We start from the raw sequence: 27,273 nt of genomic DNA on the forward strand, positions 1-27,273 counted from the left end.
TCCTTTCATATGCAAGATTACAACTATCTAAACTCAAATGAATTCCTGGACAGTATTGAATCTGGTTTTCGACCACAGCACAGAGACAGTGCTCTAAGATAATAAATAATCACTTTAATTCTGATTCTGGCAAAATATCAGTACTAGTACTACTATATCTTAGTACTGCATTTGACACTGTTGATCACGATATACTTCTAGAGAAATTGGAAAACTAGGTTGGGCATTTGGTACTCAAATGGTGCAGATCATACTAAGAAGGGAGAGGTTATTATGTCAGTATAGGACATCATAAATCTAAGTGGACATCCATGACATGTGGAGTCCCACAGGGCCCAATTCTTGCACCACTTTTGTTTAAACTGTATATGCTCCCACTAAGTCAAATAACGAGAAAGAACCAAAGATGAAGATCTCAAGGTGAATTCATACCTTCTCTCTATGGGTAAAACAACTAAAAAACAAGTTGTGTGATTCTAGAGACAACTTTAGTTTTAATAGTCATGATGCTCATCCAGAACGCTGCTGCCAGAATTCTAACTAAAACAGGAAAATCTGAGAATATCATACCAGTCCTCCGGTCTTTACACTGGCTTCCAGTTATATTTAGGATTGATTTTAAAGTACTTTTACTTGTTTATAAATCACTCAATGGCCTAGTACCTAAATACATCACAGATATACTCAATGAACATAAACATAACAGACCACTCAGATCATTAGGATTGAGTCGTTTAGAAACACCAAGGGTTTACACAAAACAAGGGCAGTTCACTTTTAGCTATTACTGAATGCCGCCTGCAGCTGGAACCAGCTTCCAGAAGAGATCAGATGTGCTAAAACATTTAAATCCAGACTCAAAACTCATCTGTTTAGCTGTGCATTTCTGGAATGAGCACTGTGCTACGTCCGAACTGATTGCACTGTACTTTGAATTACCATTGTGTATGAAATGTTTTATATAAATAAACTTTCCTGCTTTGCCTTGCCTTAAAAAAATTAAATAGGTTCTCCTTTACACACTCTCATGTCTTTAGAAACTGGTATGACTCTGTGGCTTGCCTTTTTCAGTACAATGCAAGTGAACAGTGACCAAGACATTCACGCAATGTTATTAAAGCAATATTTCCAGTGAATGACAGCCTGCATTATTTCTCATAACAAGCTATTATATGGGTTTAGAATATTAGATACATAAGAGTAATATGGATAATGCTTGTATGCTGCGTATCTTTTAGTGAGCAAACTTGATAACCCTTGGCCTTCATTTACTTTCATTGTAAAAAAGGGAGCAGACATTTTATTTTTGAGTCACTTTCACTTTAACCATATTATAAAATTTTTAGATATAATACTGGTCACAACAAGAATCTTTTTAAAAACTGTAAGTATCTTTACTATCATCTTTGATCAATTTAATATATCTTTGCTGAAAAACAAAAAAACTAATTAGAAATGTAATTAATATTTAATAATTACAACAGGCCTAAACAGTTTCTCTATTTTCTAAGAAACAATGCGGGACATATAAATTAGCTTTTGACTCACTGACCTTTATAAATGGAGAACATTCAGGTAATTCAATGACTTTGATCATACACAATATCTTTCTATAATCTTGGCAGCAGTCTAACTGCTGGCGTTTGGACAAAATAAAAAAAGGTAGCAGGAGAATTTGCAGAGATCCCTGTGCTGAGATGACTCACAGTGTGGAATGCTGGGAGTTCATAAGCAACCTCCAAACACATTAAATCAAAACAGACTAGCACACCATATAAATGATCTCTTATACATGTCCCTTGTGAAGGTATTAATTATTCATTTATTCATGACCATAAAACATTTTACTGATCAAATGATCAAGGTGATATTAAGCAGAGTCAGGACTTCTGATGTCACTGTCTCTAATTAAATCACCGCAGATGTTTGAATCCCTGAACGTGCTGCATGAAATCTGTCATTTAATTAAACTTCAAGCGCTTTTGAAAGTAAGAGAATATTCTGACATCAATTAATGGTCAGAAACCCTGAAAATAACTGAAGATACATCTGTAAAGGAACTTGCGCTTAATGAAATGACATTACAGGGAAAACAGATTTAATGCCATGACCTTGATGGATGAAAACTGCAGAGGCTTAATTTGTGTTCATAGGTGTTGTAGTGACCTTCATGTTGGCTGTGTGTTGAGACACATGCAAATCGGCTTCAGTTCAGAAGAATAGATAAACAGAAGCATCACAGCAATGTGATTCAGTGAACATTTAAACCTTTCCAGCCTCGAGGTAATGCATACGAGTTTCTCTCTTTTAACATTTCTAGGTTGAATGTGACTGTGCTTTAATTTGATCACACTGAAACCTGACTATGCAAATGAGCAAATATGAAATGAGGAGAGCTGAAAACAGGATTAGAATTAGAGACGCATATTTAAAAACAAAACCACTACAGTAAAGAGCCTATATAATTGAAATACATTATTACATTTACATTTTCACTTCTAGTAACTAAGAGTGCACATGCTGTATATCATCAGAATCAAAAGTATGAGAAGTGCACTCATTTGAAAAGTGTATATATATATATATATATTTTAATCTTGAAAAGAGTGTACTGATTAAAGTGGAGCATGACAACATGTTTTGGATCCTTTTTATGGAATAAGTGGGCAGATCATATAACTTAATATCTATGCCTGAAGCAAGTTTAGTCAGCATGATATAGGGTCAAATTAGAAGAGAGAAAAGAGAGAGAGAGAGAGAGAGAGAGAGAGAGAGAGAGAGAGAGAGATGCACTACATGGCCTGATGTGGGCATCCCCTGCGGAATAGCAGGTTTTGATATACCTGTTTCAAGCAAGTGCATACAATTAATGCAGTCTTTATAGACATACACACATGCCTGCAGCCATTTTTCAAAAATTAAACATAATTTGGTCACCTTAATGCCATTCCAATCCTGTATGACTTTTTTGCTCCAGTGGAACACAAAAGGAGATGCTTAGCAGAATATCTAAGGTTTTTTTTTTTCATACAGTGAAAGTATTTTTTTAATACTGTATTTTCCAAGTAATATTCTTACTGAATCACGACTAGACGACTGGTTTTGTACACCAAGCTATCATATGGGTTCAGAAGATAGTCCTTTGGACTACTTTCATTGTGTGTATTTTTGTCCTTTTTAACATTACTAGTCCCCACCACTTTCAGTATATTAAAGAGAGCACCTCTGATACTCATATCTTTTTGCCATTTTTTTGGCATTGGCTTTTTTAAATGTGTCCAAATGGGATCAAAAACCTTTCCAGAAGAGTGAAAGCTCATATATAGGTAAGGTGAGGGATGCCTCTTTTCCATGTGAATGGTTTTGAAATCATATTTGTTTGGCCATGTAGTATAGATGGATAGAGCGATAGAGAGATAGACAAAGTGTTTTTGTAGCTTGGAGTGTGCTGTAAGATTTGAAACTCAAGTATGACTTTGTCATATTGTCAGGTAGTCCCAGAGAAGCAAAGTAAAAGCAAAGTCCTCTCTCTCTCTCTCTCTCTCTCTGTGCATAAAAAGACATTGTCTGATGCATTTTTGGTCTCTTGGTGTCAAAACATCAAACAGAATTAGAATTTTTATGCCATTCAGCCCACAGCCATGCTCTCTTTCTTACTGAGTACTGTACTCAGTCTATATTGGGCTAGACTTGCTGTGCTCAGCTCTCATTTGTTCTTGTAGGGCCAGACTCTCATTAGGTCTTGCTTCCTCACCCAGTCCTCAGTCAACAGAGTGAGGGAGAGCGAGGGATAAGGAGAGCAAAACAGTGGCTCAGAGTCATGACAGTGCAATAATCCACTGTCAGCTTTGCTCTTGCATGGTGACAACATATTAAATACTGAATGAGAGATTTGCCACATATCAAATACTGTAAACTGAAATTAGATATGAGGACAGCAGACTGAATTTGGGCTGTTTTCAGGATCTTACTGCCAACAGCTTCAAAGTCGATCCCTCCTTTCTGAAACGTATTATGAATGTATGCTTACCTCATTAGCGTACACCCAGTGACTATCTTTGGATGCTAGATTCGTTTCCACTGCCTGCAGAAAACGGAAAGACAAAAGAATGCAGAAAATTACTGTGATGAAAATAAACAATCTTTTCTTGATCTGCATACAAATATTATAAGCTCATTCATGGCGCACCAAGAGCCAAGGACACTCTTTAAAAAAATACTTTTGTGAAACAAAGAAACATTAAAAGTTGATTTTCAACTTTTCAGAAGACATTTAGTGTACTTATGAAATTAGAATTTCTGCTTCCTGTAGCAATGTAAATGATATCTTTGCATCTGTCAGAGTAACACTTGCATCTTTGCTGATACCAAAATAGAGAACAGAGTGCAGCACAAATAGTAAATTATGACAAATGTTTTCTTTTTGGGTGAACTATCCCTTTCGGTTACAGGGACAATACATAGTACAGAATTCCTAAGAAATGCAGTGGTTGTGGGTAGAAATGCAATTAAATCACAACCTGTCAATGAAATGGAATAGCAATTGTTGATATCTGGTTGTGAATCTTGACAGTGGAACATCTAAATTATGTGAGATAGGAACACCTGCAGAGGAATAGACCCGCTTTCATGTTTAGGGAGTAGATATTGGACTAACCGCAGGCAGTAATGAAGCGATAAGACCACATTGCAGGAGACTGATCAAAAACATTCCTTATCAAACATCCGGTCCAGGTTCAATATAGGTGCATTCTATACAGAAGGAGATAGTGGGAGTGTATTTCTATGTCAGACACAGACAGATGAAACGCACAAAAAACGTCTCAGGTTACAAATGTAACCTTGGTTCCCTGAGAACAGGGAACGAGACAATACGTCAACGACGCTATGGGGAACGCCTCAGGTGTGACAGGTGTCTGAAATCAAATATCAACTCACAGCAATCATGCTGACCGGCGACAGCTGTGAATCATCAGCTTGAATGATGAGCGTGCGACCTGGATATAAAAAGGGGCGCCTTGAAACCATGACAATATCCTTTCGTCTGAAGGGACTGTTTGGCAGGCAGACCCTGAGGCATGGCTGGGAGACGTATTGTCTCGTTCCCTGTTCTCAGGGAACCAAGGTTACATTTGTAACCTGAGACGTTCCCTTTCGAAGGGAACTTCGACAATACGTCAACGACGCTATGGGGAACGAAATACCCACGCCGCCATGCTAAAGGGAGTGCATGCCCAATGGCAGTGACAACTGTCAGAACCAGCAATTCAATGAACGCTAGAACCACTCACCCTCAGGTCACACAGGGCTGTCAGTGACAGCACTCCCTACGGTCATAGCCCAAGCTATATGATACCACAGAAAACCTCCATAAACATAGTTTAGTGAAAGGTCTACCTGGGCCTGCTCAAGGGCCTAGGACCACAACTTCAACTTCTTAGAAGGGGTCCCTTCTAGGGAATGTGGCTAGGGAACCCGAGGGAACCCCAGCCAGTCACTATTCAGGGGAATGCCACCTGAAATGCCACCAGGCAGGCCTGGCCTGGTGTCACTACATAAGACACTACAGACTGGCCACTTCCTGTCTGTCCGAAGACAGAGCCTCTGGACACTTGCCTTTAGGAAGGCATCCAGCCCGAGGAACTGCGGAGCAGGCAGTGAACCACTCGGCCCGGATCTCAGAGACGGGATATCCTGGAGAGTATGACTCAGCATAGTGCTTTACAACCCTTGCCAGCGAGGGGAGTTTCTCTACTCGATCCACGGATCTACCCAGTGTTTGTGTTTCAAAAAACACTGAGGAGGCCCGTGAGGGCCTAAGGACTGATCTAACTGGGAGGCCTCATGAGAGGCCTACGACCGACTGACCAGACTCAGGAGACCACATACTCACATTGACCCTCAGTGAGGGGAGCATAAGATCTACCTGGTAGGCAACCAGGCTGTAGCAGGATAAAAAGGTTCCAGGAGGGAACCCGTAGCAGAGAATAAAAACTTGAGCCGAGCCAGGGCTCAAACTCACCTCCGGTAGCTGCCTGATAAGGACTGCTAAACTGAAAGTAAGTGGCCACTAGCTTACGAAACCCAGCATCACCGTGAAACTACTCCCAGGGAGACCTGGAGAAGCCTACTACCTGACAACCACAGTATGTGGGAGCTCACAGTATGTGGGAGCTCACCTTCAGAGAGGCCTGGTGAAGCCTGCTATCTGATAACCACAATATGTGGGAGTTCACCTACAGAGAGGCCTAGAGAGGCCTACTACCTGTTACCAGATAACCACCTTAAGTGGAAACTGAAAGTCATTTGGAACTCAATTCCAGGGAGGCCTGGTGAGGCCTACTACCTGACAACCACAGTATGTGGGAGCTCAACTTCAGGGAGGCCTAGTGAGGCCTACTACCTGATAAACACAGTGCAGGAAAGCTTACTTTCAGGGAGGCCTGAAGAGGCCTACTACCTGAAAACCATAGCTGATAGTGAGCCAGACTGGCAGTCCAGTTGACTGTCTTTGGGGCTTTGCCTTCAGGGAGGCCTTATGAGGCCTACTACCTGACAGTTCAAAGAAGCGGGAATTCAACTCCAGGGAGGCCTGTGGGGCCTGCCACCTAGTAACCACAGTATGTGGGATTAAACCCTCAGGGAGGCCTAGTAAAGCCTACTACCTGACCACCACAAAATGTGGGAGCCCACCTTCAGGGAGGCCTGAAGAGGCCTACTACCTGAAACAGTCTAATCAGCTGGATGTAACTGCTGCTGGGGACTCGCCTAACAGGGAGGCCTGGTCGAGCCTGCTAGCTGATAGCGAGTCTATTCTGCTACTTTACTGAACACTGCTGGAACCACACTATTAAAAACTTTTCCTATAGTTTTGTCCAAGTGTACGTTCCACAATGTTGCGACCCACCTCAGAGGAGGCCTGTTAAGGCCTACTAATCAGCAGTGAGCCTTCTGCCCGAACTACCAGGGCCAACCACCGAAGGTGAGCTGGCCTAGGAGCCCTATTGGGGGCTATTCCGTCAAGGAGGCCTGCTGGGGCCTACTACCCAACTGTGCAGCCTTCGTGGCAGAAATCTGTTGCTACAGCATCCTGGTACCTAATCACATTGCCAGAGGCAGTGTACTCAGCAAATAGCAATACCCTTATAGCAGGGGAGTACAACATACGCCATTCTGCCTAGTGGAGGCCCCATTAGGGGCCTACCTACTAAATGCATAGGCGTCAGCCCATGGCAATGCTCTGGCTTCAAAGGGAGCGGAGTTCAAAAACCGGAATGAAATGTAGTTTAGAACTCCCTGCTCAACCGGAGCCATCGTGGTGTGAGGTAGATACATACAGAGCTGAGAATGGACTACTCAAAACTACCCTGAGTCAGCGGGGGAGTAACAACCATATGCCCCTGCAATGTTAGACAGGGAGCAGGCCTGCAAGTGGCTCCAAAGGGTGACAGGGATTTGTTCTGCGCCCAGCCTAGGGGAGCGGGGGGGCTAAATTGCAAGCCAACCCACTTCAACCCATCGGTCGAGCGATTAGCTCAACGGGCTGAGTGGAGCCAGCTCTAGAGGCCCAAAACATCTCTGTTCGGCATGGTCTGACAAACTCTCACTTCGCAGAGCGAAAGATGGCCTAACCCTGCCAGACTGATCCTACCTCAGCTACCACCCTGCATTACTCTATCACCCCTGAATGCAGAGAAAGGGGCGGGCCTTGGCCAACAACTCCCATTTAAGGGAGGAGGCTGAAATCAAGGGGAGGAAGCCCAACACATAATGAATGTGGCAGCTATACTTAGCAACACGCCTCCAACATCCCTAGCATAGCCTAGGCCAGCTACAGAGGCGGCCCGGATAAGGGCCGACCTACAAGCATAGATCTACCTGAGGGCTCGGAGGAGCCACAGCCTACTTGATTGAGGGGCCGTGAAAACACTCAACCTACTGAAACCCAACAGAGCTCAGGGGAGCGAGTACTCAGGATACCAATGTCACAAACCGATAGGCAGGACATCTATCTGAAGATCTATCTGAAGCGCCAGCGTCAGTCTAAACCTAAAGCAAAAAAGTTTTTTTTCTAAACTCAGAAATGAGCGGTGGCCCACCACGCATATAAAATGTTATGACAGGAAGGCCATCACATACTCAGCACAGAAGCCAAATCTTCTTTGAGCTTCCTCCTAATTCGTTCTAGCCACCAACTGGGGGAGGCTTCAGGGCCCTAAAGTCCGTACTTTAATTGCTCCTCTAAGAATGACCCCCTAGGTCTATACAGGGAACAGGGTCTGTAGAGAAATACAATCAGTGTTAGTTATACACACAGAATTTTACAAACCAAACGTTCACCTGCGGCGTGTGGAGTGAAGACTCGCCAGAGAGTTCTCAATGAATCTGGGGTCGACCACTTTTACATGCCTAAAAGAGGCGCTCACATCAACCAGTTGCTACGGTGGGCCATCAGAACATAGTTCTCATCATAAGGCCCATCCCCAGGGCTGGTGTAACGTAAACGCCTGGGGTGTCAAGAAGAGGGAGAGGGCTGGTAGAAAAGGCCCTCCAGGGAGATCAAACCCTATTTCCGCTGAGCGTTGCAGCGCTTGTGCTGAATGACATCCCTTAAGTCCCTCTTTTTGTGGGAGGCCTGCCTCCTCTGTGTCCTACTCCTCCATGGAGGGGGGGCACGAGAGGTGACACTAGACCTCTGGTCCTGCCTACGGTCCTCAGACCAAGACGGACCAGGTCCTCCCGCCTGCCTGGGCTGGGGCCCGGATCTCAGAGGTATGCAGGTCTTAAATGCAGCTGAGCGCGCCTTCGCCTCCCTAAACTTTCCAACCACCGCCTCAACGGAGGTGCCAAAAAGTTTAGCAGGCGAAACTGGTGAATCAAGGAGAAGGGATTTTTCTTTCTCCCCGATATCAGCCAAGTTGAGCCACAGATGCCTCTCTGTGGCCACCATCGCCGCCATCGATCGGCCGATCGCGGCAGCAGTCTGTTTAGTGGCCCGGAGGGACAAATCTGTGGTCCGGCGCAACTCAGCGACTGCCTCAGGGGACAGCCCTGCCCCCTGGTCAAGATCCTGCAGCAGGTCAGCTTGGTAGGCTTGGAGCACTGCCATGGTATGAAGGGCAGCACCAGCCTGACCTGCCGCCGTGTACGCTCTGCCATTCAAGCGAGCCGTGGCTTTAAGGGGCTTGGATGGCAGAGTCGGAGCTTTTAGTGTCGACACCCGCCCAGAAACGAGATAGTTCGCAAACGTCTCTTCAACGGGCGGCATCGACACATAACCGTACTCACCGATCCCCTCAACATCAGCGAAATTGCCCCGCTGATGTCGATGAATACGGGCAGAGTACGGTTTCTTCCATGCCCTCTCGATCTCTGAATGGAGATCAGGAAGGAATGGAAGGCTCTGCTGAGCTGGTGGTCTATGTTCAGGGAGAAACCGATCATCCAAACGACCGCGAACGATCTCTCCCTGAGCGCGCCGCCATGGCAACTGAAGTTTGTCAGTGGCGCGCTCCATAACTTCCACCAGCTCTGCGTACACGGGGCAGGATGGCTGACGAGGTTGAGGATCTAAATCATCCTCCTCAGCCATCTCTTGCCCGGCCTGAAGAGCACTCGCTGCAGTATAAGTAGGAGAAAAGTCTCCGTCATCCACCTGCAGCTCACTCTCGTCAGCCGATGACGCGTCCGAGAGGTTAACGCCCCTCTCGAGACTGTCAGCGAGCTCCATCTGGGAGCCCCATGAAGCGCGTCGCCGCTCTGCCTCGGCACGAGCGGGACCCGATCCGCGAGGACCAGACGCTGAACTCTCTTCCCTCGAGAAGAGAGCCCGACGAGACCGGAGCGTTTTCATAGGAAACTGCTCACAATTTGCACAGGATGATCCCTCAAGAGCATCCTGTGCGTGCTCTTCACCCAAACAGAACACACACATCTCGTGAGTGTCACCCGGCGACAAATATCTTGGGCACGGGTCAGCACATTTCACAAAACTTTTAGGACTTGCCTTAGATGTGCGTTTCATTTCTTCGCTGTAAGCAGACGTTTAAATCAGACAAAACAGTCCCTGAAGACGAAAAGGATATTGTCATGGTTTCAAGGCGCCCCTTTTTATATCCAGGTCGCACGCTCATCATTCAAGCTGATGATTCACAGCTGTCGCCGGTCAGCATGATTGCTGTGAGTTGATATTTGATTTCAGACACCTGTCACACCTGAGGCGTTCCCCATAGCGTCGTTGACGTATTGTCGAAGTTCCCTTCGAAAGGGAAACAAATTTTCCTGCTCAAGTTGCATTTCAAAGTAAACATCGGATGCTGGAAAAGATTAACAAGCAACTGGAGGTTGGAACACCGCTTGCATGCATGCTTCAAACAATAGAGAGTGTGTTGGTGGTTGTTTACATCACCATGAAAAATATATATATATTGATCCGAGTCCTTCTACTGAATTGCACTCAGATGCGCAGCACAGCACATGCATCACATGTGATTCCGTGCAAGGGAGTGAATCAGTCTTGCACTTTAAGTGCATTGAAGCATCTGTAAAAATAAATAAAGTAAAATAAAAAATAAAAACCCCTTGCTTTTCAATCTATGCTTCATGTTGTGCAACCAGTCAAACCCAGACCATAACATCATATCATGAATTTATATATGTTGGTAGTACAGGGTAATCCCCAAAGTAATAACCAAATTCCTTTGCTTTCTGCTGTTTGCTATATTGCAACTCTTTCTCTCTTGCATGCAATAGATCAGAACAACAGGAGTTTCCATGACTGCAATCCTGTTCCACAACGACGAGGAAGAAAAGTGATCCTCACTGACTTATTCAACTGAAACTCATGAAGAAGACAGCTTTTGATCCCTTCATTCTATATCTCAACCTTCAAAGAATTTGTATGCCTTTTTTATACTGTGACATCTTTTCCACTCTAAAAACTGTGACGTTATTAAGCAGAAACTGGGATCGCTTTCTTCACCCCCATCACTTTATACCAGGAATCAAAGAGAGAATATACAGTAACACATGATTCAACTCCAGTGGTAAATTAATAGAAAATGTGAGGCTTTTGGATAATACATCTTTTTTATATAGCTTTATTAGGCAACATGTAGACATAAAAATAGCATTACTGTTTTACAAAATTAGAGACAGCATTACTTAAGGAACAGCAATCAAGACTAAATAACTGCAAGTGTACTAGACTACTCTGCTGTGTTGATAATGAGAACAAATGATTATGTTATTTGACTGTCAATTTATATTTTTTCATTACAGCAAGACTGTTTTGAAGCTGAGCTGGTGAAAACTGCTGTTTCATTTGCTTTTGGTAGATTACCGCAATAAGGAAAGTGTAAATTGCATCCCAATTTAACTTCATTAACAGTTTAAATGTTTTAAATGTCTGAATTTTAGTTTTATTTAATGGACTGACAGTTCACCTTCTAGCTCCAGTCTGCTTTGCCATTTCATGCTGATTCCATTAAAACACTTTACACAGTTCTAGAAATGCATTGAAGTGTATATGATTGCTGAAGATATTTCACATATACTGTTAATGATACAATTTACAAAAACAATACAGTTGTTCTTTATTTTAAGTCTTTGCATTTAATTTTATAAAAAATTTAGAAACTATCAGCTATTCAAAATCTGGAATTTATCAATAACTCTAGATGCATAAGAATGCAATTACATAAGGGGTCATTAAAATTAATAATATCGATCTGTTCCAAAATTATTACTGAACTATTCTACCTAACAGTCTCTCTTGGTCAATTTGTGGTGTTGTCTTCAAACTAAAATCAACAGGACAGTCTACAGCATTTAATAGCTCATAAATTCTTGCTTTTTGGTAATAGAGACTTCCGGAAATCACGACCATTATCTGGGCATATATAAGTGAAATTGTTGGTTGAAAGCTGTTGCATTTCTTACAGCTTTTGAGCACTGATTGCAATGTCCTGTCTCCAGCTGTGGTGAACCTTGAACAAGACAAGCAGCGGCACTTTCTAAGCAGTGATTTTCTGTAAAAACCCCATTCGTTTTCTTTTTTATCATTTCATCACACATGCATCATTCATGAGTCCTTATAAAATGTTAAGAAATGCTAGCAGATCGATGCTTTGCCTTGATAAAGAAAAACATCTAGCCTTTTCTGTGCCCCATTATAATTTAACAATTCATGGAGCTCAGCTAGCATAGTGTTCCCAAGGCCATGGTTTTGATCCCCAGGACTGATCAAATGCATCTATGAATCTTCCAAATACTTAAATGCAAAAAAAAAAAAAAAAAAGATTATCATGGCCAATTCTGTTATTCCTCAAATGTATATCTTTCTATAAACTTTGCACAGTTGTTTTCATTAACATTACATGCACTCCCAGGTCTGCTACGGCCTGCCCTCTGTACCTGTTTGCCTCAATAATGCGTGCCCACTGCAAAGGTGGGAAAAGATGCCAAATCAAAGGCTTATGAGATCTGAGCTGGGATTTGAGCTGTACATAAAAATATGGATGTGTGTGCAGTGCACAAATAAAGACTTGTGGGGAAGGAAAAAAAAAATGTTCTTGGTGAGTGGAAGCACGTAAATATATATCACTCTCAGATGGCAATAACAAAACATTTCAAAACATCTCCATAATTCAATTCTCACTGGCAAAAGAAGCATAAAGGAATAAATCCATTGGCTGAAGTGGGTGTACACTCTGAAATTAAATCCAGTCTGCTATCTGCAGTGTTTCTTTCCTGATTCGCCTCATCACATAACCTGCCTGTTTCTGAGAAGGAAAAAAAAACTGTCTGTTTCAGTTCTGCATTGATTTCACTTTTGTTTTTCTTTGCCTTGAACAACGCTGATAAGGACAAACATGATCCTGAACATGTCAGTTGCACCAGCAACATTTTCCCTCTGCTTTTTCATAATGAATTTGTTGAAGTTCAAAATTAAACCGCTTGCGAAAAAGGCCGTGCCCTTGAAAGATGCAGTGCTAAGATCAGTTCTCACTTTTTCAGTTGTAGATTCAAAAAGGCATCAAGAAAATAAAAAATCCTCGGTTTTCCAGACGGGAAAATCTCACGGTCAATTTGAGGAGGAATAGGTCTTATAAAAGTTTGATGTCTAAACTTACATTCACTCAGGGTCAAAATCCTTACACTGGAGAAAGATGCTTCGCTTGAAATATGCTGCCTCTCAAAAGAATTCTTATGGCCTGACAAAAATATAATCCAGGGATGCCAAATTATATATAAGATAGTAATAATATGGATGAAGAATTTTTTCAGATAGACAGTCAGTGATTGGTCAACAGGGGGCTATAGTGAGTTCTGATGGGCAGAACGAGGAGGTTGGAGAGAAATGAACACAGGTACAAACCCGTCTTCTTTATTGCTGTGAGTGCAAGGTGAATGGATTAACATAAATTCCCCCATGACTCAGAAACATTTGTCTTCAGAATAATGCCTGACAAAGATCACACAACTGAAATAAAATCAATAAGCGCTACTCACAAAAAGCGCATTTGCCAATTTTCGGCCAGGAGGAATGCTTGCACTGGTCATGTTTGCCTCAAGAGTTGCATGCTAACAAACAAAGCAAAACAGCACGGGTGTCAATATTGGTTAGGTTTGTCAAAAACACCTGAATAAGAGCCACTTCCCGTGTCGCCTGCTCACACATACAACCCCGTGGGTTTGTTTATGTATCCACACACATTTCATGCGCATGACAGCGTTCTGACAATAGCAAAGTTCACTGGCAAACCACCAATAATCCTAGGAGACAAACGCAGAGAAAGGGTAGCTAGGCTTTTCCATTACTGACAGACCCAAGTAAATTGCTTTCCATGCTAACAGCCAAAGTTTCACTTTTAAATTAAGCCAGGCAATAAACAAAACATGAAGATACTCTAAATGTACACAATAGAATTAAAATAAGAACATTGTCTAATTTGCTTCCCTTTTTAATGACTACGGGGTGCTCCATTAAAAACAAACATTTGAATAATGTGGTTTTTATTCCTCGGGGAAGGAAAAGTCAATGAAAGGAGGAACTGCAAGCGGTTACCCTGTGTCATCGCATGAAATATCACTGCCAGAGAAAACAAATAAATGGAAATCTGCAGAGATATGATACCACCACCCTTGCAGCATTGTCAAGAGCTGTTTAAGCAGGTGGAGGAGAGATGGGAGGAGGGATGAGAGAGATGGAAACAGCCCTGTTATCCTTGAAATGTGGGAATGGACGTCATAAAGAAAGACTGTTTAATGGTTTGATCAAGTGAATTGATATGGGCGCAGTCGTAAAGCACTAACTAGGTTATAAACAGTCCGTCTGGGCATCTCACCGTTATACCTTTGGGATCTACCCTCCCCCATTATTCTGTTCTGTACTGTTTTAAGCCTGTCACACAGTCTTAACAGTTTGAATGATCTCCTCTATGCTCTCTCTCTCTTTCTCTCCATCTGTCTATGCCGCTCTCTCTGTCTACCCATCAATACATGCAACAAACAATCAGCTGAAAGCCAATGAGAATTGATTCCCTGACACTGAGATTTGTGGGAGAGCGGGATGTCTTTGATGGTCCAGGATTGAGTTCAGACTCTTGAATCAAACACCTACTGATTGCTGTCAATCCGCAACAGCATAAACAACAGCAAAACAGACAGGGATCTGCTGCAAATGAGTCATGCATAAACTCTTGACCATTATAGAAAAACTACAGGACAACTCATTTTGGAAATCAATTCTCCCTTAGGGATGTGCAAAATCCGCACAATTCACTGGTGGAACACAATAGAAGATATTTTGAATAACCCTTTTACTGTTTTTGTCCATCAAAAAAAAAAAAGAAAAAAAAAAAAAAAAAAGAAAGAAAGAATAAAAGAAAAAAAGAAGAAAAAAAAAAAGTACCTTATCTTATTTCATGTTACACAGAGGAAAGTCATACAGGTTTGGAACAAAATAAGGGTAAATGACAGACTTTTCATTTCTGGGTAAACTATTGCTTTAAGGACTATTGCTTTAAGGACCTTTCTGCAGAGATATACTATTTTCATATTTATATTTACGGTACAATCTCTAGAGCCATTTTCTTTCCTTTTTACACTGTACTAAAGCCAAAATAAATTCCAATATTTTGGCTTTTTTCTCATCACAGGTATAAATTACATTTTATATATATAAAACCAGAAAAAAAAAAGTTATTTTAAATAGTAATATTTCACAATATTGCTGTTTGTACTGTATTTTTGATTAAAGAAATGCAGCCTTGGGGAGCAAAAGGGAAATCTTACCAAAAGTCCAAACTTTTTCATGGTAATGTTAACTTTTTTACTACACATTATTAGAATAATCTCATCTGGAAGAAGGACTTTTTGGAGTAAGTTTTAAATGAAAATATCAGAAAATAAGCAAATTATTTTTAAATACTTTCACATTTAACTTTATCACTCTGACTCATTCCTACTCTGCCCTTCTATCTTATGGTACAATTATGTTTCAGCTCTGTCTAATTCTAAGCTGGACCTTGTTAAGTCAGATAGCCTGTTGCTATGGTAACTGATCCAGCCTTTTCTCCCAGAGAGTGTTTAATTTAAGATGGAAGGCTGTAGACAGAGGCTGCTCTGCTCAAGGAAACAACAGGTATTTATGTGACTGAAAATGAGAATTAAATAGGGCTTTCTATTAATCTATCACATGAATAAAGAATGTGAGATCAATGTATTCAATGCTTCACAAAGAAAAACAGACATCCTCAGGGAACAGTGAGGAAATCTTATCCTTTATTTATGAATTACCTTGTCATGTGTTGACATGTTTGGCTACTTTTTTTGCCTCTGGATATCAGGATTTGCATGCATGAACATACATATAAGATACTGGGTACTCAAGCTAGGTCAGACTCTAATTACACCCATGAATCTGGCATACATAAAAACAAAGCATTCTTCTCATTCAAAGGTTGATTATAGAAAGGTGATTTTTACATGGTTCAAGACCAAATCCCTTTTCAAGGCTGCAAAGACTTACAGGGAGAAAACAGACACAAAAAGACTGTTGTTTTGCAAGCATGAGTCTGAGCTGCTGACAGATACAGCATAAAAACCTCAGGCTCTCAATTCAACTCTCAAGCCCTATCTCTGTCTGTCAGCCAGAGCTGAGCGAATTGCATATAAACATATGAGTTGGTGTTTTGATCAATTCAGAAAACACAAATCACTAGTGTACATGACCAGGCAATAAAGGCAGAATGATTACTCAGACATCAGTCAGTTCGCAGCTGTTGGATACTCAAGGGAAAGTGTTTCATAAAACAGCCTATATTACAGCAGCACTCAAGCAACAAAAAGGAACACCTGATAATGTACATAAATAACTGTAAATTAAACCCTCACCCTCACACAGATGGAGGCGTTTCCGCTTAAGAGGTCACCAGCTGTCAAACTTTAAGAAAGGTGAGACAGCACTTAACATTTAGAGGGAGTGTGTGTAGTTTATGTGAAGATCAGTATAATTAAAACAACTGATTCTGTGCCTACCCTCAAATTACCATGCTAGTGTCTACGATACACATACCTATAAATGCAGAAAACTATCCAGCAGGATCTGATGCAGCATAGTTTTGAATTGCTGAGTTTGGATGTGGGAGAGAAGATATTGATGTGTTTGAGAAGTGGGATAAAGAAGTGAGTGCTGCAAAATGCAAATATCTAAAGATAAAATAGAAGTTACTCAAATGTATTTCATGTTTTTAAGGTACAGAACGTTATTTGTGTTATATATCTATTGAGCAACAAAAAGAAATGTTTTACAGGTGCCGGGATGGATATTCTCAATGTTTTTTTCATTTGTGGGAGGCAGCAAGGGAAAGCAGCTTCCTTTGCCCGCTGTGACAAATGCAAGAAGGTGAGGACTGAAGCGCTGTGTGTGGAGGGGATCGGAAAAAAATAGCCTATGGCACCAGAGCGAGACAAAATCTTATGGGAGAGAACTAAAAATATCCTTATAGTCTCAGGGGCAAAAAAAGGAACAAATGCTGTCATTTAGTCTTTGGTCATTTTATTGAGTTATTTTTTTTTATTTTTACATAGGTGCTGGGTAGTTTGTATATATTTTATTTCATTTATAAAGTCTTTAATGTGGTGTAAATTATATTATTTCACTCAACGCAACATACTTGCCTGGCCCCCCCACGGACATTCTTATGTCCTCCCTTCGGACCAAGGGGGAAAGTGGGACTTGAGTTCAGCGAATATTATAGTCTTACTCATACAACTCAGGCAACCTACTGTTGCTTATGACTGATTTTAAATGGAAACGCTGCCCAAAAACCCTGGTCTAGGATCTGTTTTCTTTGTAATAATAGCATAACAAAATAGATTTGGCAAACAATCCAGTGTACCTGCCCTTCTGCTTTGGAAAGCGTCAAATGATTTTACAATGCATTTTCGCAGAGGTGAGCAGTGTAGCCAATCACAGACATGTTTGTTGATTTCTAAAGCACAATGGCCAATCATAGGTGTTTAGCTTTAGGTGTATTAACGTGTTAGTTAATTATTGTGAAGTAATACCAAATAATGTATTTCGAGCATTCACTTGAAAATCATTAAACCATATTACATTAAACTATAAAAAAATACATATACTAATACTGGATACACCTTTTAGGGGGAAATAAAGTAGGAGTTGTACCGTTTGAAAAGTTGTTTACACTGACAAACTGCAGCTGTCATGACAATCAGCATGTGTCTTATCTTCTGTCCGCTCTGCATGGGAATCAACATTTGTATGTGATCTGCTGCTGCTTGTAATTGTGTCTCTTTATAAACATGCAATATATATATATATATATATATATATATATATATATATATATATATATATATATATATATATATATATATATGTGTCACACACCTGGACTCATTTAATGTGTTTTTGCCCGTGACCCAGTTTCTGTCTTTCCGTGTTTGATTAGTTCCCAGGTGTGTCCATTATCTTCCTCATGTGTTCCATGTCCCTGTTAATTTAATGATTCCATCCACCTGTGTTTCCCCAATTATCTGTTGTTCATAAGCCGTGTCCCTGCTGTTCTGTTTTGTCGGGTCTTCTCACTTGTGCTCACTTGCTACTTACGTGTGTCTACCTCTGTGCTCCATGTTGGATATCCCCTGTGTTGGATATATTAAAAGCCGTATTCCGTTTATCCTCGACTCCGTATTCCTTCAGGCAGCGTAAAACCGTGACAGAAGACCCGACCTCAAAAGAGAAAATAGAAAACTGCGTGTTCTTCCCTCCGTTTTGCTTTTGTTTTTTCACAGTCTTTTCTTTTCTTAGTGTCTATGGATCCCCTCTATCGTCCCGAATTCCTCATCCTCCTGCTGAAGCAGGAAGGACGTTCTCTCGAGGACCATACCAGACAGTTTTTCCTATTAGCTAATGCCACCAGCTACCCGGACGGCGCGCTCTGCACCTTCTACAACACCAGCCTGAACTCCAAATGCAGAGCGTTGTCGTCCGAAGATGGTCCTCGAGAGGATTTCGCCGCATTTGTGGAGTGGACTCTGGCGAGAAATGGGTCATCTCTCACCATCTGCCCCATAGAGGACCTCACCAGCCCCACTCCCGACCCAGAGACCAGCCAGCCACCATCACGCCACACGGAGCCAGAGCCCACCGCAGCCGCAGAGCCCGAGCAATCCATTGACAGGGAACAGGATCTCGAAAGCGCGACTGACCAGGTGTGTGAGCCGGCAACACCGTGCATCGTGGGAGTCCTCGTGGAGATCGAGGGCGTGGAGGAAAGCCCTGCCCACACTCCTGCGACTGAGGGTGAGCTGTATGCAGTCTCTGAAGATCATATGGAGCAAGTTCTGGATCTGATGGACTGGTCTATGGAGGTAATCCCTAATTTTCCTGTTTCCCCGCTGGTTCCGTCCAGCCCTGATTCCCCTGTATACCCTCTCAGTCTCCCACTCCTACCTCCTCCAGTCATTTCCTCTGCTCCATTTCCGCTGGTTCCGCCCAGCCCTGAGTTTTCTCTTTCTCCGCTGGTTCCGCCCAGCCCTGAGTTTTCTGTTTCTCCGCTGGTTCCGCCCAGCCCTGAGTTTTCTGTTTCTCCGCTGGTTCCGCCCAGCCCTGAGTTTTCTGTTTCTCCGCTGGTTCCGCCCAGCCCTGAGTTTCCTGTATCTCCGCTGGTTCCGCCCAGCCCTGAATTTTCTGTTTCTCCGCTGGTTCCGCCCAGCTCTGAATTTTCTGTTTCTCCGCTGGTTCCGCCCAGCTCTGAATCTTCTGTTTCTCCGCTGGTTCCGCCCAGCTCTGAATCTTCTGTTTCTCCGCTGGTTCCGCCCAGCCCTGAATTTTCTGTTTCTCCGCTGGTTCCGCCCAGCCCTGAATCTTCTGTTTCTCCGCTGGTTCCGCCCAGCTCTGAATCTTCTGTGTCTCCTGTATTCCCTCCCAGCCTCCCTCTCCCGCCTCCTCCCAAACCTGCTGGTCCCTCTACTCCTTCGCTGGTTCCATCCAGTCCTGATCCTCCTGTCCTTCCTCCCATCCTTCTCCTCTCTCCTCCTCCTAGACCAGCCAGTTCCTCGCCATCCCTGCTGGTGCCAGTCAGTCCCCCAGCTCACCCTCAGTCCGCGCCATCGGGGCGCAGTGGTTCGCCGCTGGACTGCCAGTCTCCAGCTCCGCCTTGGCGTGTTAAGGCCCTGTCTCCGCCTCCAGCCTCCGAGCCCTGGACTCCTCCTCGGTCCTTCGACCCAGCGGCTCCGCCTTGGCTCTTAGCTCCCTCGTCTCCACCGTGGCCTGTCATCCCACCTGCTCCACCGGGCTCCCTCGTCCCTCCGGCTCCACCTTGGTCAGTCGTCGACCATCCGCCGCCTCGGGACTCCACTCCTCTGGTTCCACCTCGTCACTCCATCCCTCCGGCTCTGTCAGGCTCCTCCTTCCCTCCAGTTCCACCTCCATCCTCGGTCACTCCGGCTCCACAGCGGTCTGCCAGGACCCCGCCTCTGCCTTGGTCGCCTGAGCCTTCAGCTCCACCTAGGCCCTCCGGATCCTCGACGTCACCCTGGCTCTGCGGCTGTGCTGCTCCATCTTGGGCTCCTCACCCACCGGTGCAGTCTCCGCCTGTCGGCCCCCTGGTGTCGTCGACCCTTCCTTCACCATGGCTCCTCCCGCCGTCGACCCCACCTTGGATCTCCGTCCTGGCTGGTCTCTGGTGGACCATCTGGCTCCTCCTGCTCCTGTCTCCTCCCTGGCTCCTCCTTCTGTGGTCCCTGTCTGCTGGCCCCCTCCTGGAAGTCCGTCCTCCACCGGAACCTCCTCCCAAGTTCCCACCTACGCCTCCCCCTGTTGTTTCTACGGTGCGAGGACGCACCTACCGGGAGGGGGGAGTACTGTCACACACCTGGACTCATTTAATGTGTTTTTGCCCGTGACCCAGTTTCTGTCTTTCCGTGTTTGATTAGTTCCCAGGTGTGTCCATTATCTTCCTCATGTGTTCCATGTCCCTGTTAATTTAATGATTCCATCCACCTGTGTTTCCCCAATTATCTGTTGTTCATAAGCCGTGTCCCTGCAGTTCTGTTTTGTCGGGTCTTCTCACTTGTGCTCACTTGTGACCACTTGCTACTTACGTGTGTCTACCTCTGTGCTCCATGTTGGATATCCCCTGTGTTGGATATATTAAAAGCCGTATTCCGTTTATCCTCGACTCCGTATTCCTTCAGGCAGCGTAAAACCGTGACAATATGAAGCTTCTTGGGGATTATATGCAATTTAAAAACAGTTCTATATAGGCAAATTTATCCATAATGTTCTACCTCATTACGGTAAGGGGCCCTTTAAGATGGCCCCATTGACTGCCTGCTCAAAATGACACATAAACACCCTGTGTAGATCACGGATTTCGGATTATTAAAAAGAAAAGAAAAATATCAGAATAAGCATGGTTGATTATACGTATTCACTCTTTTTTTATTTCTATCAGAACCATTCCAATCCTTGCTTTAACATGAACAGCACTAAGAAAGTTCAAATAGTGGAACACAGAACTTCTATGTTGCAATAGGTTGCAATAGTTGTATTTATACCTATTGTAAAGCCTAAGAAAATGAATTTTCTTTCGTCTCCTCAGGGAACAAGGACCCTGGCAATTTCTAATGAAATTTTAATTAGAATTTATTTTACTTAAAATCGCTTAAAAATCGCTTAATACTCATAGTGAGCAATATTGGATCAGTCCGAAGTTGTAAAACCATGTTTTCCCAACAGTAAAATAACGCAGAGAAGAGTATTTACTTCACAATTTTTCTAAACTGATCTTTGCTCACCCAGAAACTTTATTATTGGCTGTTAGTTCTGAATAAGACAATAAAATGTACAAAGTAGAGTGTGAACTCTACACCTCTGAATGCCACTGCAAAATCTCAATAGACAGTGGGTGCGTAAAGCTAATTTGTAGAGGCGAGGATAGTTCTCTGTATAATTTCACTGGCTCTCTCTTATCTCCTTGGTTTGGAGGTAATAACAGACTTCTGAAAAGAGAATAAAAAAAATAAAAACAGTAGTTTTAAAAATTGCTTAAATAGATACTCTTGACTGACCAATTTGTGGTTAGAAAAATTGGATCCAGCTGTCGTGGTGAATAAAGAAAGCTCTTTATTACTGTAATTGCAATACACTCTGACAAAGAGAGCCAAAATTCTCCCAGTGGGTGGGATACATATTCATGCATACATATTAATGCAAATGCAACACATCAGTTAGAAATGCACACTGAATGTCAAGCTTTCAGTTCTGTAAATATCAGATCTCTCATTTAGTCTTTAAAAGACTACTTTGAAACATTTCTGATTTGACTTTCAATGTTATTCAATGTTATTTTGTGGTTTGCCCACATGAAAGTTTCAAGGTTTTTTTTTTTTTTTACAAAATTAAAGGACATTTAAGTATTCGTTTATGACTGTGACACATTTATGATTGATATACAATAGCATGCTTAAAGCTAAATTTGAGGAATGAAACACAACACTTGCCCATTAACTCTCTCATGGATATGACTTGATTATATAGGATGACATGTTCTAATGTGTTTGAGAGGTTGATTTTCTTTGAAAGTAGGGGTTTAAAAAGTCTCCACTAACTGCAGTACCATCCAAAACAACTCTCTCTCTTTTTCACATACTGTACACATAACCGCACCTTTGGCTAAATCAAATCCAATATCAGTTGGGAACAAAACGGGGTACAACGGGTGTTACTATAACAATAAATGCAAGTGTGAACAGTGTGACCTGCACATTCCCTAAGTAGGAAGAATTGATAATAAGCTCCAATGATTCTGAGTGTATGGCTGCTGTGAAAACTAATTAAATCACCTGTTTCTCAATCAATAAATACCCTATAAAACCACAGCCTGAGCCTACATTATGTTTCAGAATAGTAATTTGAGCTTTTAAGATGCCTTTTAAATAAAACTGACTCATTTTAGCCTTATTAAAAAGAACACTTAAAGGACTTGGTCTTTATTGGTCTATATACTCCACACAGACAACATATTTTCTTAAGAGAAAAGATACACTTGAAATATATGCTGTACTGTATGTTGTGCAGCTTAACGAACCCCTCCCCCCCCCCCCCCAAAAAAAAAACCCCACATGAATTCAATGGCTAAAATACACAAGAAAATGCATTCATTATCTTAAAATAAAATATTTACAACAATTTTTATATTATTTTGGGTAATATAAAAAAAGATATTTAGATTGAAAATATATTTTAAAGAATGGCTAAATTTACAGAACATAAAAAAACACATTTAAATATATATATATATATAAAATATCAGATTTTTTTGCAATTTGTATTGTTTTTCAATCTCACAGCACTCCTAACAGCTACTTTAACCGGTTCAGTATTAAGAAGTACCCTGAGACTAGAGACCTACTGAGACTGCTTTCCCTAAGAGATTACCACTTAGTCCCTTCAATTACTGTAAATCATTTCAGATGGAAGGTGTCATCTAAATGGGAAGTTACTAAACAACCTTAAAGGCTCAGCCGTTAGCATTGTACATTGTAAATGACACCCATCAATGCTGGATGAAGTTGATTATCTGTGTTTACATACATGCATGCTGGAGAGTGATGGGAAAAAGAAGACGACACCATGATCAAAGCCTGTATTTTCCAATCACTCCTGCCTCCATTAGTATGATGAATGAGGCGAATCCACCTCCCAGACAGGGCCAAAGTCCTGAAAAATGATGCAATTACATGTCTTTGAATAGAGGGAGAGAGAAGGAGAAAGAATAAGAGAGAGAGGATCTGTCATTGTGGATATTTCACAAAGAATGAGAATGGAACATTCACTCGTTTTCTTTCTCTATTAAACGCCCTTGTGTTGGAATCTGTCATATGATTCTACAGGGAGAACTGACCTGTACAGAGCTGTTACACTATAATACAACAACAAATTATTCTCACTCCCAGGCAGTGTTGGGTGTAATGCGTTTCTGTGATCAAATTATTTATCCATTGAAAAAGTAAAGTAAGGTATTTCTGCTCATTTTTAAGTAATTTAATTACAGTTACTTATAAAGCACATGCGTTACATGCAGCATCTTTAAGGGACTTTACACAGCTCACCCATCTTCACACGGATGTGCGAAATCCCTTCATGCTTCAAACGCTCCACCATCATCCCCATCCCAAAGAAACCCAGAATTACAGGACTAAATGACTACAGGCCTGTGGCTTTAACATCCGTAGTCATGAAGTCATTTGAAAAACTGGTGCTGGCCCAGTATATATAACCCCTATAGGGATTTTAAGATGTAGCTAAATTAGCAATTTGAATAATTAAAGTGTTAGTTCACCCAAAAATGAAGATTATGTCATTAATGACTCACCCTCATGTCGTTCCAAACCCGTGATACCTCCGTTCATCTTCGGAACACAGTTTAAAATATTTTAGATTTAGTCTGAGAGCTTTCTGTCCCTCCATTGAAAATTTATGTTCGGTATACTGTCCATGGTTCGAAAGGTAAAAAAACATCATCAAAGTAGTCCATGTGACATCAGAGGGTCAGTTGAATTTGTTGAAGCATTGAAAGTACATTTTGGTCCAAAAATAACAAAAATTATGATTTTATTCAGCATTGTCTTCTCTTCCGGGTCTGTTGTGAGTGCGACTGCTGTGACTGTTGACGTATGACGCAGCTGACGTGTTTTCTGGTGCGCCCAATAACAAAGATTACAACGTCAGCAGCGGCATACGTCATCAGCGTCAATGCAGCGTCGTGAACATGCTCACAACAAACCCGGAAGAGAAGATACAATATACAATATACATATACAAACATGATCCGGAAGCACAGGCATTTTCTCTGGGCCAAGGCTCATTTACAGTTTTTTTCGATTGCTAAACGACAGTGAGCACATCTGGAGCAAAACTCTAACTACAGTCTGCACTACCAACAGTCACCTGAGCTAAACAGTTCAAATGACTTGCAAAACTCATTCCAAGCAACACGACTCTTAACACATGGCTCAAAACAGGCTCAGTGCAGCCAAACACTACACACAAACCTCACTGAGATAACACACACTGTCACTCAGAACACAATGAGAGGAAAAACACTAGCATCAAACACCAATACAGAAAATACAAGCTTTTCATCTTTACAGTTTGAACAATTTCAGTGACTTCATACAATGTCATATTTCTTCAAAGAAAAGAGTGACATTCTTTCACATGATTTCTTTACATTTTTAGAACATAATTCTTTAAAGTAAATGAAAATTAGCAGTTTGCTTCAATAGTCTGTAATACAGTAATTTACGGAATTACAGTAATGAGAAAAAAAAAAAGGTAGAAACTAAAAGTACATAGCTACTGTAATTCGAACAAATAATTTTCAGGGCTAATCCTGAAATTGCAATCAGCAGTGTTTGAAATCTCTTCTGTTTTGAATGTGTGCTTCACAGTTTTGACAGCAGTGTGTTAGCATTTGAACAAAGTGCTGTAAATCCACAGTGTTGAGCAGGTTGTGGTTAAAGTCATGGGATAAGTGTGTAGAGTTTTGAAAACTGTGTTCAAGCAATGAAAAACTAACTAGAGTTTGGTCCACATGAACTGCTGCTGTGCAGACTGTAGTTAGAGTTTTGCACGTGACTCCAGTTGTGCTCACTGTCATTTAGCAATCGAAAAAAAAAAAAAAAAAACTGTCAAATGGACTGTGGCAAAGTGGAAAACTGTTCTGTGGTCAGACGAATCAAAATTTTAAGTTCTTTTTGGAAAAACTGGTACGACGTGTCATCCGGACTAAAGAGGACAAGGACAACCCAAGTTATCATCAGCGCTCAGTTCAGAAGCCTGCATCTCTGATGGTATGGGGTTGCATGAGTGTGTGTGGCACGGCCAGCTTACACATCTGGAAAGGCACCATCAGTGATGAAAGGTACATCCAAGTTCTAGAACAACACATGCTCTCATCCAGATGTCGTCTCTTTCAGGGAAGACATTGCATTTTCCAACATGACAATGCCAGACCACATACTGCATCAGTTGCAACATCATGGCTGCGTAGATGAAGGATCCGGGTACTGAAATGGCCAGCCTGCAGTCCAGATCTTTCACCCATAGAAAACATTTTGTGCATCATAAAGAGGAAGATGTGACAAAGAAGACCTAAGACATGTGAGCAACTAGAAGCCTGTATTAGACAAGAATGGGAAAACATTCCTATTCATAAACTTGAGCAACTTGTCTCCTCAGTCCCCAGATGTTTGCAGACTGTTATAAAAAGAAGAGGAGATGCTACACAGTTGTAAACATGGTTTGTCCTAACTTTTCTGACGTGTTGATGCCATGAAATTTAAAAACAACTTCTTTTTCCCTTAAAATTATCCATTTTCTTAGTTTAAAGATTTAATATGTCATTTATGTTGTATTCTGAATATAATATTGAAATTTGAAACTTCCACATCATTGCAATCTGTTTTTATTCACAATTTGTACAGTGTCACAACTTTTGTTTTGGAATCGGGTTTATATTTAACCTAGTCAATATAGCACAAGTACCTAGTAGTGTAGACGAAACCAAAATATTATTTTATCCAAAATCATTTCAAACAAGGTTTTCTTATTATATTATTGTTAATTTAATTTACATTTGTACCTTATAGACTCAAGAATACATCCATTCCAGACACGGAAGACGCTCAGATTTGAATTTACAACATTTATTTTACCAACTAAATATGTTAGAAGTACACGCACACATTTTGCTTCCAAAGACGAACCCTGGCTGGTCGGCCATTGGTCCCTTTCTGTGTCAAGGCTGATTTATACTCAACGCATCCACAAGTTTGCTTGGGTAAGTGCAGAAAATATGATGTCATCGCGGCGTTGCTGGAAGTTTGCTTTGAGTGCATTCAAACACATTTTGCACAACCAAACACAACCGCCCTTCTCCAATATATTTTGACCCAAATGTTGACAGGTATGTTGTTTCAAATAAAATATCTCAATGTATCCGGTTCTACAGTGACTTGTAAATCATTTTGTGGTTGTGCTCCCCACTTCTTCCAGAACTAATTGTTTGGAATTCAGATGCTTTGTTTCTGCATGTACTATGCATTAATTGAAGAACTGAGGCTAGAGGCCATCCCCATTATATAGTCGACAGTAGACTGAGCCTTCTGTGTGGCAGCTCTCTCATTGTTTGGCAGGCTTGCGGTGGAATAGTGGAGACAATGACCCACGGCCTGCCATCATGCAAGACCTGCCCTCGGGATCTCATAAACCTTATTGTGCCTCCATTAGTCTGCAGATACAGGTATCTCTCTCAGCACTACCCTTAGTGTGAGCCAATATGATCTTTCACTAATGATGCTTTTTGTTCCACCTCGTTTCTGCTCCAGAGCACCCTCAGGTTCACTGCCGATTAATTAGTCCTGTCAATCCACTCCGTTCCCGACATCAGCATTACCTTTATCACTTCATGCATTCCATCCTAGCTACGTTCACATTCATGCCTGCTTTCACTCACACTTGCGTTCTTTCTGAGTTGGGCTTTGATTGTAAACTGTTTTTCTGAGCAAATTATATTCTTGTCACAAGTATACTAATAAAAAGTGAACTGGAATGAAATTGATTTAATTAAGCAACCAGAAGCCAACATTCAGAATATATAACACTGCATCATCAAAGCAAGCACACAGTAATATTAGCTTACAAATCACAGCAATTTGCCTTAGAATTGATTA

General features: G+C 41.8%; 1 protein-coding gene across 4 annotated transcripts in view; it reads right to left on the reverse strand.

Moving 5' to 3' along the window:
• grid1a (glutamate receptor, ionotropic, delta 1a) overlaps positions 1 to 27,273 on the reverse strand; it is a 223,726-nt gene that overhangs the window by 40,093 nt on the left and 156,360 nt on the right. For all 4 annotated transcript variants that reach the window (XM_052581350.1, XM_052581349.1, XM_052581351.1 and 1 more), the window contains one exon: positions 4,031 to 4,084. In XM_052581350.1, coding sequence (XP_052437310.1) covers positions 4,031 to 4,084 — 54 coding nt within the window. The remainder of the gene's footprint in view (positions 1 to 4,030; positions 4,085 to 27,273) is intronic.

The sequence above is a fragment of the Carassius gibelio genome, chromosome B17 (assembly GCF_023724105.1).
Source record: "Carassius gibelio isolate Cgi1373 ecotype wild population from Czech Republic chromosome B17, carGib1.2-hapl.c, whole genome shotgun sequence".
Lineage (NCBI taxonomy): Eukaryota > Metazoa > Chordata > Actinopteri > Cypriniformes > Cyprinidae > Carassius > Carassius gibelio.